This window comes from Nothoprocta perdicaria, unplaced genomic scaffold (genome assembly GCF_003342845.1).
Source record: "Nothoprocta perdicaria isolate Ctin4 unplaced genomic scaffold, notPer1 scaffold_9, whole genome shotgun sequence".
NCBI lineage: Eukaryota > Metazoa > Chordata > Aves > Tinamiformes > Tinamidae > Nothoprocta > Nothoprocta perdicaria.
The window spans coordinates 1031864-1045971 of record NW_020456198.1 but is presented as its reverse complement, the minus strand read 5'-3'; the positions used below and the strand labels follow the sequence as shown (position 1 = coordinate 1045971).

Here is a 14108-nt window from a genome sequence, read left to right as displayed (position 1 = left end):
ACATCTTCATCAGCTTTATGGGAGCTCTGCACCACCACCACAACAGACAGCTGGGGCAAAGAGGCCTTGCTATTTATGCAGTCTAGAAATCAGCAAATTAAGAAAACAAACAACCTACATGTCCAACTCCATTTGATCTCTTCCTCAGAACATTCTGCACCCCAGACAAGCCACTTTCCCTTCTTCCAGTGAAACCTCATAGCTCTCCCCTTCAGCCTGAGCTCCTATTGAGATGCAAGTAACTTGCTCTAAGACTTTTGGCAAGACACTGCAAGTCTGTTCCCTTAGGGCTGATTACCACAATGTAATTACAGGTACCTTAAAACAAAGTAGTGCCTATGCTATAAATAAGGAGGGAGGTTGAAAAAGGGAGCTTTAAAACCACCAGACCAAACTACACATGTACTGAGCTCATCATACCTATTAACTGTTTCCCTGCCTGAAAAATATGTAGGAAAAAATTCCTATAAATCCATCTCCCTAGCCTTTCTAGGTAATTTTGACTCTTCACTGGATTCTACTCACATCCTCTAGGAGAACCCACAGCAGCTTAGTTGTTGGTACAGGATTCAGGGGCCTTACAATTCAAATTTGGCAATTCTCAGTTAAGGCTAAATAAGGTCCTCCAGTTTTCTTCCTAAGTGCTCCCTTAGGTTCTCTTTAGATAGGCAAGGCCTCTTGTTCATGAAGATATCACTCACTTGACACACTCAGCCTGTGTAATAACCTCTACCCGAGTCAGACAATGCAGCCACACAGGAAATTCTCACCAGCCACTATTCAAAATAAAAAAAACCAAAAGCAAAAGAGGTGGTATGGGGATATTAGGAAATATTGCAAAAAGAGATGTACATAATTTAATTAACTTAACCTTCTTCAGCCCTCATGCAGTTGAAAAAAGTTTCAATATTCACACCTGAAACAGCAAGACCATTTTATTTTTTAATTTTCCCCTCAGACATATGCTGCATAATTGCACCTACATTGTGAATTTTATTGCTAGCATTTAGAAGAGTAAGTGCTCACTGACAGGCAAGATGAGAAGGGTTCCAGCCTCGGGGGACACAGCACAGAGACTGATTAAGTGACTGGAGGTATTTAACAGCATAAAAAATATGGGCAGATGAGGATTGCAGGTCTTCCTGAACATGAGAGCGAGCCTGCCCGTTTCCAGCCGCATATACCATTGGTGAAAAATAAGACTTTAAGCCTAGGATTTTTATATACTTTATTATAATAAAAATGTTGAAAAGTAATCATCACTTGCTCCTCCAGAGGTATGAATTTGACAGCTTCATTTTGCCAGAGACTGTTGGACTAAGCCTGGGTATTCCTGGCCTCTGCTCCTTCTAAACCTCCTTTTAGAGGCAGAAGGACCCTGTTTCATTCATACGCAGCAGCCATCTGATTTCAAGAATTGATCCAAAAGCAGCAAATGAGTTTGCCCAAGCTACACAACACACCAAACAAAGCCAGGTTTAGAGAGAGCAAGAGCTTTGCTTTCAGTAAGCCTATTGTACCACACTGCTTCTCTGCTTTGGTTAATATCACTTCAGTGATATCAAGAGCATATGGAAGAAATAGTTAGGACATCCATTCTTTAAAGAGCAGTGGTGTGTGTATATATATGTGGAAGCATTTCAAATACAGCATAAATATATGTGAAAATTTTGAAATATCTTAAGAACCATAGAAATAAGTTGCAACACCTTCTATCTTGCAAAGATGATAAAATATTGCATTTATCTTGTCACACAGAATTTTTAAAAGCAATCATATTATTTAGATTTTTCAAGTTATTATCATTAAGTGGTTAGTTATAAAGTATTTTTTAAAAACAAAAATGCAAAGTGTCATAAGCAGGCTTATACAAACATAAAAAGCGTGCTTTTCAAATAAATTCTACTTTCTAGAGACAGATCATCCTTTCAGTTCTATTTGACTAGGACAACATATCGTCACTTGATAAACAATGAAAACTGTTTCTAGAAGTTTACTGCAGAGATCAAATCTGACTGAGTCAAGAAAAAAGACAAATTATAAAGGTATTATACAGCCATATCAGTTTCCTGCAAAGCCATCTTGTCCTCCAAACTGTCAACACATACAAAGAAAATATCAACTTTTCTGCAGCTCAGGATAGCCTTGAAAACACCTCATTACAGCAATGAGCTGTGTTGTCTAACAGGTCACAGTCTGTTTTAACAGTCTTTTAGTCTTCATCTCCATTTGTGCTGCAAAGAAAGAGGAAAGGATTTTTCTTTGAAGAGACCTCCAAGAAATTTCCCTTCCCAACAGCATCTTTTGAAGGACCGTCAGGTTCAGATGCGCTATTTTCTTGTTGCTGTGAAACAGCACAGCTTGCAGTAGCCAATCCTTCAGGCTGCTCTGAAAGTCTAATTGCAGTGTGCATTTGCTTTTCTAATTCTTTTATCAATTTGCCAGGAACAGATGTAGATTGCAAAGAAACCTTTGCTTTTTCATCACTAACCTCAAACACGGAAGTGTTTGTGTCTTGCCTTAATCCATTACAGTCAATAAGTGGAGCTGTCCTCTCCTCTTGAAGTGTGTCTTGTAAAGAATTTATTTTTCCATCTTCACTAGTTGAGGACTCCTGCTCCTCTGAATCAGAGGCTTCTGTCTCAGATGATGAAGTACTGCTTGAGTCTTCAGAGTCACTTGTCTCTGACTCAGAGGAAGGCAGCTGTTGCTTAGAAACTGAGCCAGCAGCTTTTAACTTGTTCTCTTCCTCTTGTACTAGCATTGCTGCTGCTTCCAGCTCTTCCAGTTCAAGTCCTGTGTGGGACTTGGTGAGCGTGGCTTTCTGCAAGGCTTCAGCAAGTGCAGCCAACTTTTTTGACCTTTAACGAAGAACAAAAATGCTATTTAATTTTACAAACAGAACATTCCCATTTGATAACAAAATCACAAAATTTAAACTTTTCAGTTATTTGCTTGGTCTGCAAACAACTTCAATTATGTTTAAGAGTAGATACTACAGAAAAAATAAAGAAAAAATAATTCATTTAACTTCCCAAGGCTAAACAATACAGCATGAAATCCTTGTCCTTGACATTTTCATGTCTGAAGCAGAAAAGATACTGCTTTGATGTTTCAACATTGCACAATAAGGAAAACACTGATTTCTGAAAAATTCTTAGAGATTGCAGACTTCTTCAATGACAAGTTCATCAGTACTTGGTTAGTGAGATTAAGTCTGTATGAAGCAAATTCCTTCATGTTCAAACAAAACAAAAATTTCTGTATGAAATTAGAACAGTTTTACTATTTGAAAATTGTTAGGTCTTTGCAGTGTGCAATTCCTTTCTATGTATTCTACTTTGTGCATGTTCTACAAACTTTTAATTTGCCCAGCAAGCATTATCAAAATCCTCATTTAACAGCTTTATTCTGCCATGCTGCATCCACTTCCTGTTTTTCCTTCCAACTCCGAACATTTTTTCAAAGCTCAGCACTTTAGGAGAGCCTGAGTGCCCCTCTCCCTTCTCCACTGAATGCAACAAGTCTCATTTTATAAAAGTTACTGAAAAGAAAATCTATGACCTTCCCTTTTTAGTTTATTTGTTAAAAAATGTTTCAGGACAGAAATAGGTATGCAGCTATTTAAATTTAAAGTCATATGTACTTACTAATGGATAAGTATGGCAATACCAACATAACAATAGACACTGACATACCGGTTAACACTGACATATTCCAGACCTCCCAAAACTCATTTTTTCCTAAATGAGAAAGTTTAGGGAAAATACTCTGCAACTACGCTACCTGATTCTGATATGTTCTCCAGCGTTCATTGCTCCTCCAGTGCATGCTTGCACAAGTCCAATAAATTAACTGAAGTGATGTTTTGCCTTCCATTTGTATGTATAGTTTACAAATAAGTATCAGGACCAATTAGGTAGAGCCCTCCAGTAAAGCAGGCACGCCCTGTCAGCTTCCAGTCTTTGGTACAGTTATATCCATTTCCTCAAGCATTTTGAAGTCAGCACGTATTTTATCAGGAAACTGCATCAGATTTATAAGCAGAGAGAACAAAAAGCAAGGGAGTGACTTGCAATGAAGGGGATGGGTAGAGAAACAGGTACAAACCAGCAAACATGCATCCTGTTTCTTGTTGCTGAGTTGTGCCTCAGACTATCAATCAACTTTTCACCACTTCCTGCACCAGCAGGTCTACTATAAATCCTGCAGTAACTGACTGGGTTTCATTTCCTCTGCCAGGGCCTGCTAACCTGCAAGGCATGACACACTGACACTGCAGCAGGCAGCTGATAATGTAATACATGACTCCTGCGAGGCAAAAGTTGAAGTGCTTGTTCTCTCAGTCGAATGATTTTAAAGATCTTTATATTCTGTTTCCCAGGGGGGATAATTACTCAGTATAACATAAGACTCTGCATTTTTTTTTCTCCTACTCCTAAAGGAATTGTATTTAAAAGTGGGGGAAGGGAAATTTAATGCAGTTTCTTACACATTTTACAGAGACAGCACAACCTTTAAAAACTGAACTTGGAATTAAATCTTATTTAACTTCCCCAGTTCTCAATGTGGAGACTAGAAAAGTGAGAAATAAGTCTTTATATGAAATAACTGAAGCAATAGAAAACAATTTATATTTTCATGGTTTTTAACTCTAGAGTTATAAGTTATAACCTGATCTAAGCAACCTCCAATGTAAATATGGGATTCCAAATCTTAATAAGCTGCTTATTACAACAGCATTATATTCATTCTTTTCCAGAGAAAGACTTGTACCAATTTATCTGTCACCTAAAACTTAAACTTTTCTTGAAAAGTTCACAGGATCCAAAAAATTGTTAGCCCAGTTAGGTAAAGGGAGGCATTTTCCATATTGCATCACAGAAAAAGAAAAAGGGACACAGCCAACTGATTCATGAGAAGGTCCATGAAGCCTTGCAGGTATGTGGTAGCAGAATTACTCGTCTGCAGGGAAACGTGTTTCCTCAGCATCCCAAGAAGCTGGTTTATGCCCTGAGTCACAGGAGTTTATACCCCTTACCAATAGCATTTTTCAGTTTTGCTTTTAAAACACTCTCCTCCCCATTTCCTTCCAACTACACACATTTGTGTGCATATAAACCCTCCCCACCATGATAGCTGTGAACAACAACAGTCTTTCTGTCTGTCGGTGAGAACACAGCAACGAGTTCTACAGGCTACATACACATTGTGACCAAGAACACTCTTTGGGGAGTTTTATCCATTTTATATGGAGTGCCTTTTAATTTCACTGACAACCATGAGCTGTTGCAGACAATGATTTCCTCTGGTGATACATCTTCAGCCCCAGCCACCTCAATCTCACCTACCTGTTTTACTACTGCCCTTATAGAGAAAATCAATTTTGAGACTATTTGTCCTCACATCTCTTCTATCATGTCTATCACATCTATCACTTTTTCCCCATTCTGTGTGTGTGTACACATACTTTTTTGGCTTTTGCCCTATTTCTACTGTTCTAAGTTTGCATGCATTTTTTTGCACCCCTAACAGATATTCTCAAGGCTATAAACTAGTCCCTTGAAAATTCCCTCCTCCTCTTTTACTATCTTCTTGTAATGCAGTTAACACCTTAGGTTAAAAAATAAACCACACAACTAAGTAACTACATCAAGTGTTACATCAAGTGTTATGTAAACGCATGGCTTTTTTTTTTTTAAAAAAAATCAACACTTCAAGGAAGAAAATAGTAATACGAGCATTTGACTCAATAAGCATTGCTACATTAAATGTGGTGCTACCAACACTAAAGAATAATCTTTCTCCAAAGCAGCAAGTTTTGCTCACTTTACACAAATGCAGTTTTAACACTAAATCCAAAGGACAGCAGTGAGAACAGTGGTGCCTGGCTGCAACACAGCAACAGGCAGGTGTCTGCTAGGAGAGCTGCAAAATTGCAAGGGGCATTCTTAGTCTGTAAGAAAACCTCAAGTTTAATTCCTTCTGAATGGTCAAATTAAACTATAAGTGTTAATGACTGATTTCATAAAACTGACTTCAAGAGTTATTCAACCCTTTTTCTCTTAAGTCTCGTACTGAGGGTGTGATTTTTACCTTTGCAAATGACTACAGAAAGAAGCCAACCATAAACAAAACAGGTAGCTCTGCTAACAGAGGGAGTACAAGTAGATACCGCACTTGGACAAGTAAACGCTTCCAGAAGGCCAACAATTCATCTAACCTCCTAATCCCAGGACAGCCTGCCCAACTCAGACGTATGGTCTCATGTCCCGGGGCAGCTACACAGCCTTAACTCCTGCCAGACACCCAGAAGGGAGAAAAACAAATGGAAGCAGGAACAGAAGAGAATCAAACATCTTAAAGTGCTGAGAAGGCAGTTGCTAGCTCAGCACAAGCAAGGAGGCCCTTTTAGCTTTGTGAAATTCAGCAAAATAATGCCAGTAAGTCTCTCCAGTTACTCAGAATTCATTTTCTTAGTATATGAAATGCTTTACTCCCAACTCACTCTGGTCATGAAGCCTCTTCCCGGAAAAAACAGACAGGGTACAGAGTTTGACATTTCAAAGGGAGAAACAAAACAAACCTAAACTGCTATTGGATAACTATGTACATCCAAGTTGAACGTCAAGGTCCCAGCTTTCCGATTTTCCCACTCCCTGTTACAAAAAAGCAGCCCTAAGAAAACACCATTTTCTTCCTGTAAAAGCGACTAACAGAACTCCATAAAATAAGTCCATCTGTTTTAGGCAATTGTTTAATTTCAAGTACTGATCTTTAAGGAATCCATTCTACACCAACCTTAAGACAAAGTGACAACAGAAGAAAAATGAGAAAAAGGCAAGTAGCATAAAAATCAGAGCATGGAAAACCTTCTGAAACATGACAGCAGGTCTCTGAGCTAATGACTTCCACAGGTGAAAGATAAGCAACATCTCAGGAAACACATCAAGCACCAGAAATGCCATATGATGCACTGGTTAGAGACCTGCAGTAAACAGGTCCTGCTGTTGCCAAAATCTTTTGAGCAGTATTGTCGAAATTAAGCAGTAAATGCTTATTTTTTTCTCATGTATGATTAATGAAACTACATGATTACTTTTAGACATGCTCATTCAGTATGCACATTTGTGGCAATGATATCTTATTATTATGGTAATAGTGTTCTCACGTAAACATGCATAATGGGTTTTAAAAGAAGCTACATATGATAATTATTAGTTATCAGATGACAGTTGCTTAAGAAAAATGATTAATTACAGGTTAAATGGATCAGATGCACGTTCCACTTAATGCACAGCTTTGAGGAACAGGTAACAGCAGAGGCATCTCGGGTTCTGTCCATGTAGTCTGAAATTACAATTTCAGGGCAGAAATATTGGAATCCTCCTTTACGTAGCAGCAAAGATTCTCCACATGCTAGAAGAATAGACCCCTGCTCCATAGCTCTTAGCTTGTAAAAAAGTAAAATGAGAAAAGAATAATGAATCAAAGATGATTCAGCAAAATGCTCACGAGAGCAGAAAAGTAAAAGCCAGAAGTAGCATAGCTAATAACAGGGCCAGAAGAGAAATCATAAAGTTCGATCTAAGCCAGGCTGCAGCAGTATTTATATACACAGGAGCTATGAAAGTATTTGCTGTCTCAGCACAGCCCTGCCCACAACCTGCCCATCAGTTCAAAATCACACCCCAGACATTAGTGACCTAGGCCTTTCCATCAGCTTACCTTATATCCAAATGTTCAGCTTTAGAAGCTCATTCTGCTAAAAATAAAACAAAGGAAAAAAACCACTATTTTCAAGAGCCCTTGAAACACTAAACCAGACATGGGAGTTACATGCCTAAAACACTATGCAGGAGAATTGCAAACACAGGAGGAAATATAATAGTCAATTTGGTAGAATAATCCTTAAAAGCAGGAGGCCATATCATTTTCCTATAGAATGGAAAATGACCTTTCCTGTATGGATGCAGTCTCTAGCCAGTCTCTATGTATGTGCATACGCATGTGTGTGTAAATTACTTCTGCAGCCCCATGAGTTTTATAAAACAAACTAAGTGTAACAGACAGCAAAACACAAGTATAAGGTTACAGAATTGTCTTACAGTCCACGATGGCTTGATCACAATCTAGTTGCTCAGAGTGTACAAGAGCTGTAGTGGCAGACTGGGCTATTATTACCCCAAAACAACACACACAAGCAATACAACCTGGAAACAGGACAGAAGAGTACATATCTTCCAAAACATTAACTGCAGCTTTGGTTGCAAGCCGGAGTTTGAATTAGACTGAACTGGTCTTGAAATAAGATTTTTAACTGAAGTTTGTTATATGACCCTGTCAATGTGGTTAGGGGCTATTAATTCTTAGGACCTATTAAATAGGAATAAACCCTCCATGCTAGTAATGCTTTGCCTTTCCACTACAGAGCTGACAAAGTATTTCAAAACACTTTAATTATCTTTAAGGTCTGCCAGGCAAAATAAAGAAGCCTCAAAGAAACAGCAGGTATCTTAAGTGCAGACTTGTCTTTGCAGTGCCATAGGCTGCATCAAATAAGAAAATGGGTCTGTCCCATGGCCGAGCTGCCATCCCCAGCAGCCTTCAATTCCCTGGGACACATTCACACACACGCCCAACCTCTCGCTGTACTCATCAGCACTGCTCACAAGGAGAAAAAGGGCAGTCCTTTAACTTACCTCTACTCAGCATGAGCTTGGGACAGAGAGCATTCAACTAACAGTATTCCCAGCTACTCAAGTATCATATGGTTATTATATGAGAAGCTACTGAGTTGAATGAGTAAATTGATATTTAAAACATTATTCTCTAAGGTCTAGAAAAATTTAGGTTTATGAAAGAACTTAATACTCCTTTTTTTCCTTAAGAAAGCAGGTGGACAAACACCACCACCAGTCAAGAGCATAAGCACCTTAAATCTGTTCCAACTTGCATACTTGGCAGCATTGCTTATAACTTTAAATTTTTTTTAGCTAGAGGCATCATAACTATGAAGTCAGTTCTAGAATTAATATTGTCCCAGACATCACCAGATATTATCAAAAAGTATCATCCTGAGCAGTTCAGATAAAGGGTGTGTGTGTACGCACACACGTATTTAGTATCTGTGAGGCAAGAAATGACAGCTCAGCAGTAAGGGATAGCAGAATTTTCCAACTTTGCCATCATCCCAATGGAGACAGGCTGAAATAGGACATAACTGATGTTTCTACATGACCTGCCAACAGTAAACGAAACTTATACAGATCACCGGGCACCTGTAAAGGATCAGACCCTTCACCTCCTTTTTATTACTGCCCAGAGTGGTTCCTGTTTGATTCCATCCATCACTGTCCTCCAGTCAAGCTGCATCATCTAGATACAAAGGTTACGAAGAGACATTCTTTAACACTCAGCCCATTGAAAGTGCCAACATTAACTTGCTACAGGAACTCTGTCATGATCTGTTGAAAATATCTCCCTTCAACAAGCCTGCTGCCTAAACTCCTTTGAAAGAGAAGGCTCAACATGTCACAGCTGACCATGATATCAAAAGACCAGAAAAGAAGTTCCCACAAAGTGGCAGATGACAGAGCATCTAACTACTCTTACAGGGAAAAAAGTAAACTGATAAACTGATATTCAATCTAAAATTTAGATGACTGCTCTTATCTATGTCCTGCATAGCTATTCTCAGCAACCAAAAATATTTGTGAATAACACTTATGCTAGAGTTTGCTTTTTTTTGTTTTGTAAGACCAAATTACCAGGATTCTAGAGACATTCCAGCATCAAGGAAAAGACTGTGAAGCCAGATATACTCTTGGAATTACCCCACCATTACTTAATCCTTTAGTGTTCCCAAGCAATAGTAGCATATTGTTCTTAGACAATTAAACATTAAACATTCTTCCACACACCTGAAAAACAAATTCAAATAACTGATGCTGAAAGAATCCTATAATTTGATTTTAATAAAATATTCAAGACATGAAGAAACCCAGGTTTGATTGCCTCTGCTGTGGAATGTAGAAGTGATAACGATGCCACAATGCAGACTTCATTAATGTAGGAATATCTAAAGTAACACGAACAAACTAAAAACACACAACCAGCCCAAAAAGAAAGCTAGGTAACCAAGAATTCCTCCAATTTATAAAAAGTCCTTACAAATGGGCATTTAGCTGTAATAAGAAACCCATCATTATAAATACACCATCCACTTACTGAAACTACTCATGGGTCATGGGGTTACAAAACATAATGTGAGCCTTAGCCTCCAGAATGCATCTGGAGATACAAGTCTGACTTAATTACATCTTTTAGCATATGGGTTTTACATGAGATGCCATATATTTCAATATTTCTTATTGCAATTTCAAAGAATGCTAGAAGTTATGTACCGTTCAATGACTTCCAACTATGGTGAAACACTTTTGAAAGAGCAAAATCAGTCAGCCCTGTAAAGCTTATTACACTTCTCAAAATTCTTATTTGCTGAAGTAGAAATTCATATATCTATAGTGAAAAAATATTCCAAACTATGCTCTGAAACAAAATTGTAGCAGAAAGACAGTAGTCTTGGCAAAGTTTAGCACATGCCATTGCATTACTGACCATAAGAACAATTTTATTTTACATTGTTTCTTCAAGGCTAAGTATTTTATAGACCTCTGTCTCCTCAATTCTCCTTAAACCCAAGGAAACAATTTTATTTCTTTCAGTTCTGGGAATGCAACCATACGGTGAGACATAGCTAAAGTCTAACAAAGCAGAGTAATACTACCCTGAAGAAGGGTAAAAAAGATGAGGGAGGAAGTAGGAAAGAAAATGCATAGAACTAAACCAAAGGGCAACCAATTCATAGAAACATAACACTCATTCTGTAGCATTTGCTACATGCACCGAGACTACCATAAGCCTAAGGAACAGAAGAGGCTACAATCTGCTTTACTTCCTTTCCACCAAAATCACATAATTAAGCACACAATTCCTCTTACTGTACTCATTAAATGCAAAGTCAAATAGCAGCAAACACCTACTGAATCATGGTTTCCAGTCTATACCATTGTGCCTGTCCTCCTATGATGCAATACCTTAAAGGATGCTCATCATAAGCCTACTTGAGCTTATGTGACAAAAAATCCCAGAATGGGTAATATAATTAAATTCTGGTAAGATAAACAAAAAGTGCCTCTCAGTTGCATGTGTTCAGTCTATTTTACACTTTTATTATACTGATAGGCAGAACCTATAAATAACTCCCTTCAAAGCCCATTGTAAATGATCTTAAATACAATAAAAATGGAACATTGTGTTCAAGGAGTCTGGAAGTCACATTGCTCTAAGCAGGACATCACCATTTTAAACTGACCAGATTAAAAGAACAGAAATCTGGCACAAAGGCTAATTTTGACAAGAGAAACTGAACACTTGTCTTCAGATAACAGAAAGCTGCTACAGACCAATGGCTAGTATGGAAGTGTCCAAAAGGTTTGACAGGAATATAATGTGCTTTCATCTTGAATTCTGGCTTTCAGAGGGCCTGACATGAATTCTGGAACTAAGAAAGAAAAATGTATTCATGCTGCAATTCAACTGGCAGTCTTGCAAACATGAACTGCCATCTACATATCTTAGAGGATTACAGTTTGTTAAACATAAATACAAGACACATCATCATTTTCAAGTGACTTTTTATGTTGTTTTTTCATATTTCAAATTACTTTTCCCTCCATATTTATTCTGAAATTCCACTGTGCTTTTCTTCATAATGAATACAAGCACTGCAAGAACTGAACTTCATATTTATAAATATTTTTAAAAGTTTGAATATTTCCAATGTAGCATCTTATTTTTATTACTTGGTCTCTTTGCTAAGCTGAAACCAAACACATCTGAGATTATAAAAGCTTACTTATGTAGATGATGCTATGAAAATAAAGAGAAAGGGGAATTAATAACAGACTATAAAAAGAAACCGAGCAGTATTTATGTATTTTGAGAACACTTCAACTAGGTTTAGAAACAGCTCAGCGTTGCCAAAATAGCTTCAGCTAAATTGCAAGCAGTCTAAATATCTAACAATGGCACAGCTTCCAAAGTTATACAGGATAAATAGCAATAATAAGAGATGAATAGATAGTTCACCACAAAATAGAGGCAGAGAAAAGAACACTTTTAAAACGTGATAATAAGTCTTGGCTCTATCATAGAAATAGAGAACAACTGTTCTGTTCTCTATTACTGAACTGTTACCTTCTATTAGCCCTGGGTCCCTCTAAAATTTCTTAACTACATGGAGCTTGGTCTACACCTTGTACCTCTGGTAAGCTACAGTACAGCAGTACTAATGTGCTAAGTTAAACAGTTTGTGCTTCAACACAGGAATGAAGAGCATTCACAAAACCGAGGCATGAGATACAACTTTTAGGTGTCAGTATAACACTAGCAATGTCTCATGCTACAAAACTAACAAGAGCAATGCAAAGGGTAGAGTTAAAGCTACTGTTTCAAGCATGTTTCTCCAAAATGAAGCCATCCCTTTACAGTGGAAGTTATCACCCAAGCAAGAATCCTAGAGATGCAGGCTGCAGTTGTGACTGCAATCCTCCCAACCCAGTATTACCTGAAAGAAAAGCAGCACCCAGGGCCTCCCCCATTACTCCTCTTAGCTCACATTATCTAAGCAGGGAGAGGCACCAGAAGTCTGAACCACTTGCAAATTCCAGGAGAAAAGCACACTTATGCAAGGGTGCCAGAGCTGATCTGCCTGCTCCCATCTCCCCTCCACATCCCTAGGCTTGAAAAGCATCAGACAGCCCAGCCCATAGCCAAGCTGCTTGAGCATTACATTATGCATCATGTACAATAGTACACCCTACTCTACTGCAGCAGCTAGGAAACTGGCTTGTTTATGAGGACAGCCCAAACTACCAGCCAGGAAGGCTTTCCAGCACAAGCAGCCGGCCCAAAGCAGCAGTTCTTGAAGGGAAAAGTCCTCAGGGAATAGTAGCTAGTAGGCACTAGGCCACAAACCATAAATCACCATCTCAACAAATGCAATATTTCTTCTCTCATTCCCGCTTCCTCCAGTGCTCAAATTTATGGAGGAGCCTCTATGGGGTGGAGGTGGGAAAGATGAAGGTGGAAGCAAGGTAGCTACTGACAACTTCCATTGAAAACAAAATAGAAAGCTTTATCTGCCTTCAGATCAGCATCCCCCTTTGATCACAGCTGCACACTCCACCTGCTTCCAAAGGCAACAGCTACACAAGCTCATCCTTCCCCTAGTCAAAACAGGACAAGAATCAGCTGAGATGCACTGACTGAAGAGACATGACACAAGTCACTGACCTTTCTGCAGGCAGGCAGGAACTGCCTCCCCACAATTTTGGGAAATCAAAGCGAGCGCCTGAGGGGGGAAAAAATCGCTTTCTTCTTTCCCTTCTCTACCCACAGCAAGGTGCATTCAGACAGAGCCTGGAGGAATGAGCTGTAAAAAAGTGATGGAATAAATAGGAAAAAAATAACACAACAGAAGAAAAGAGAAAAAACATCAAAGGAAACTGTAGCTAGCAGCTGGGAGGAGAGATTAAATCCCTTGTTAAAAATCCATGTTTTACAGGGCTTGCTAAAATATATATAAAGAGGAATTTCTGGTATTATATCCCCCTGTCTATCACATTTTTCAACCTTCAGGGCAAGGAGTGTTTTGCTTTAAGCCTCTTACCTCAGTATTTAATATTACTTGGGTATTGTTATTTACGAAGTGCCCTATGCACACCTGCTGCTTTATAGACAATTAAAGTGACAGTTCAGGCCTTAAATAAGATGCAATGTTTAATGAGAAGCATGACAGCTCAAGATGACACTAAACAAAGGGAAAATGTTAAAGAACATACATCATAACAGTGAAAGATGAGAAATATACAATGTGCTTGCAAATTATTAGTTACTATTTTTAAACCAAAGAGCAACTATGATCTAAGGATTAAGAGCATGTGATTAAAAATGATAAAAATGATAAAAATGATAAAAATGATAAAAATGATAAAAATGATAAAAATGATAAAAATGATAAAAATGATAAAAATGATAAAAAT

At 38.2% G+C, this 14108-nt stretch overlaps 1 protein-coding gene across 3 annotated transcripts in view; it reads right to left on the bottom strand.

Moving 5' to 3' along the window:
- Nucleotides 1-1912: 1912 nt before the first annotated feature.
- SHQ1 (SHQ1, H/ACA ribonucleoprotein assembly factor) overlaps nt 1913-14108 on the bottom strand; it is a 42343-nt gene continuing 30147 nt past the window's right edge. Inside the window, exon 12 of one of the 3 annotated variants that reach the window (XM_026052703.1) lies at nt 1913-2861. In XM_026052703.1, coding sequence (XP_025908488.1) covers nt 2213-2861 — 649 coding nt within the window. In that variant the 3' untranslated portion in view covers nt 1913-2212. Of the gene's footprint in view, nt 2883-7739; nt 7766-14108 lie in introns of those variants that run through there. The other 2 variants (XM_026052704.1, XM_026052705.1) reach the window with 2 other exon arrangements.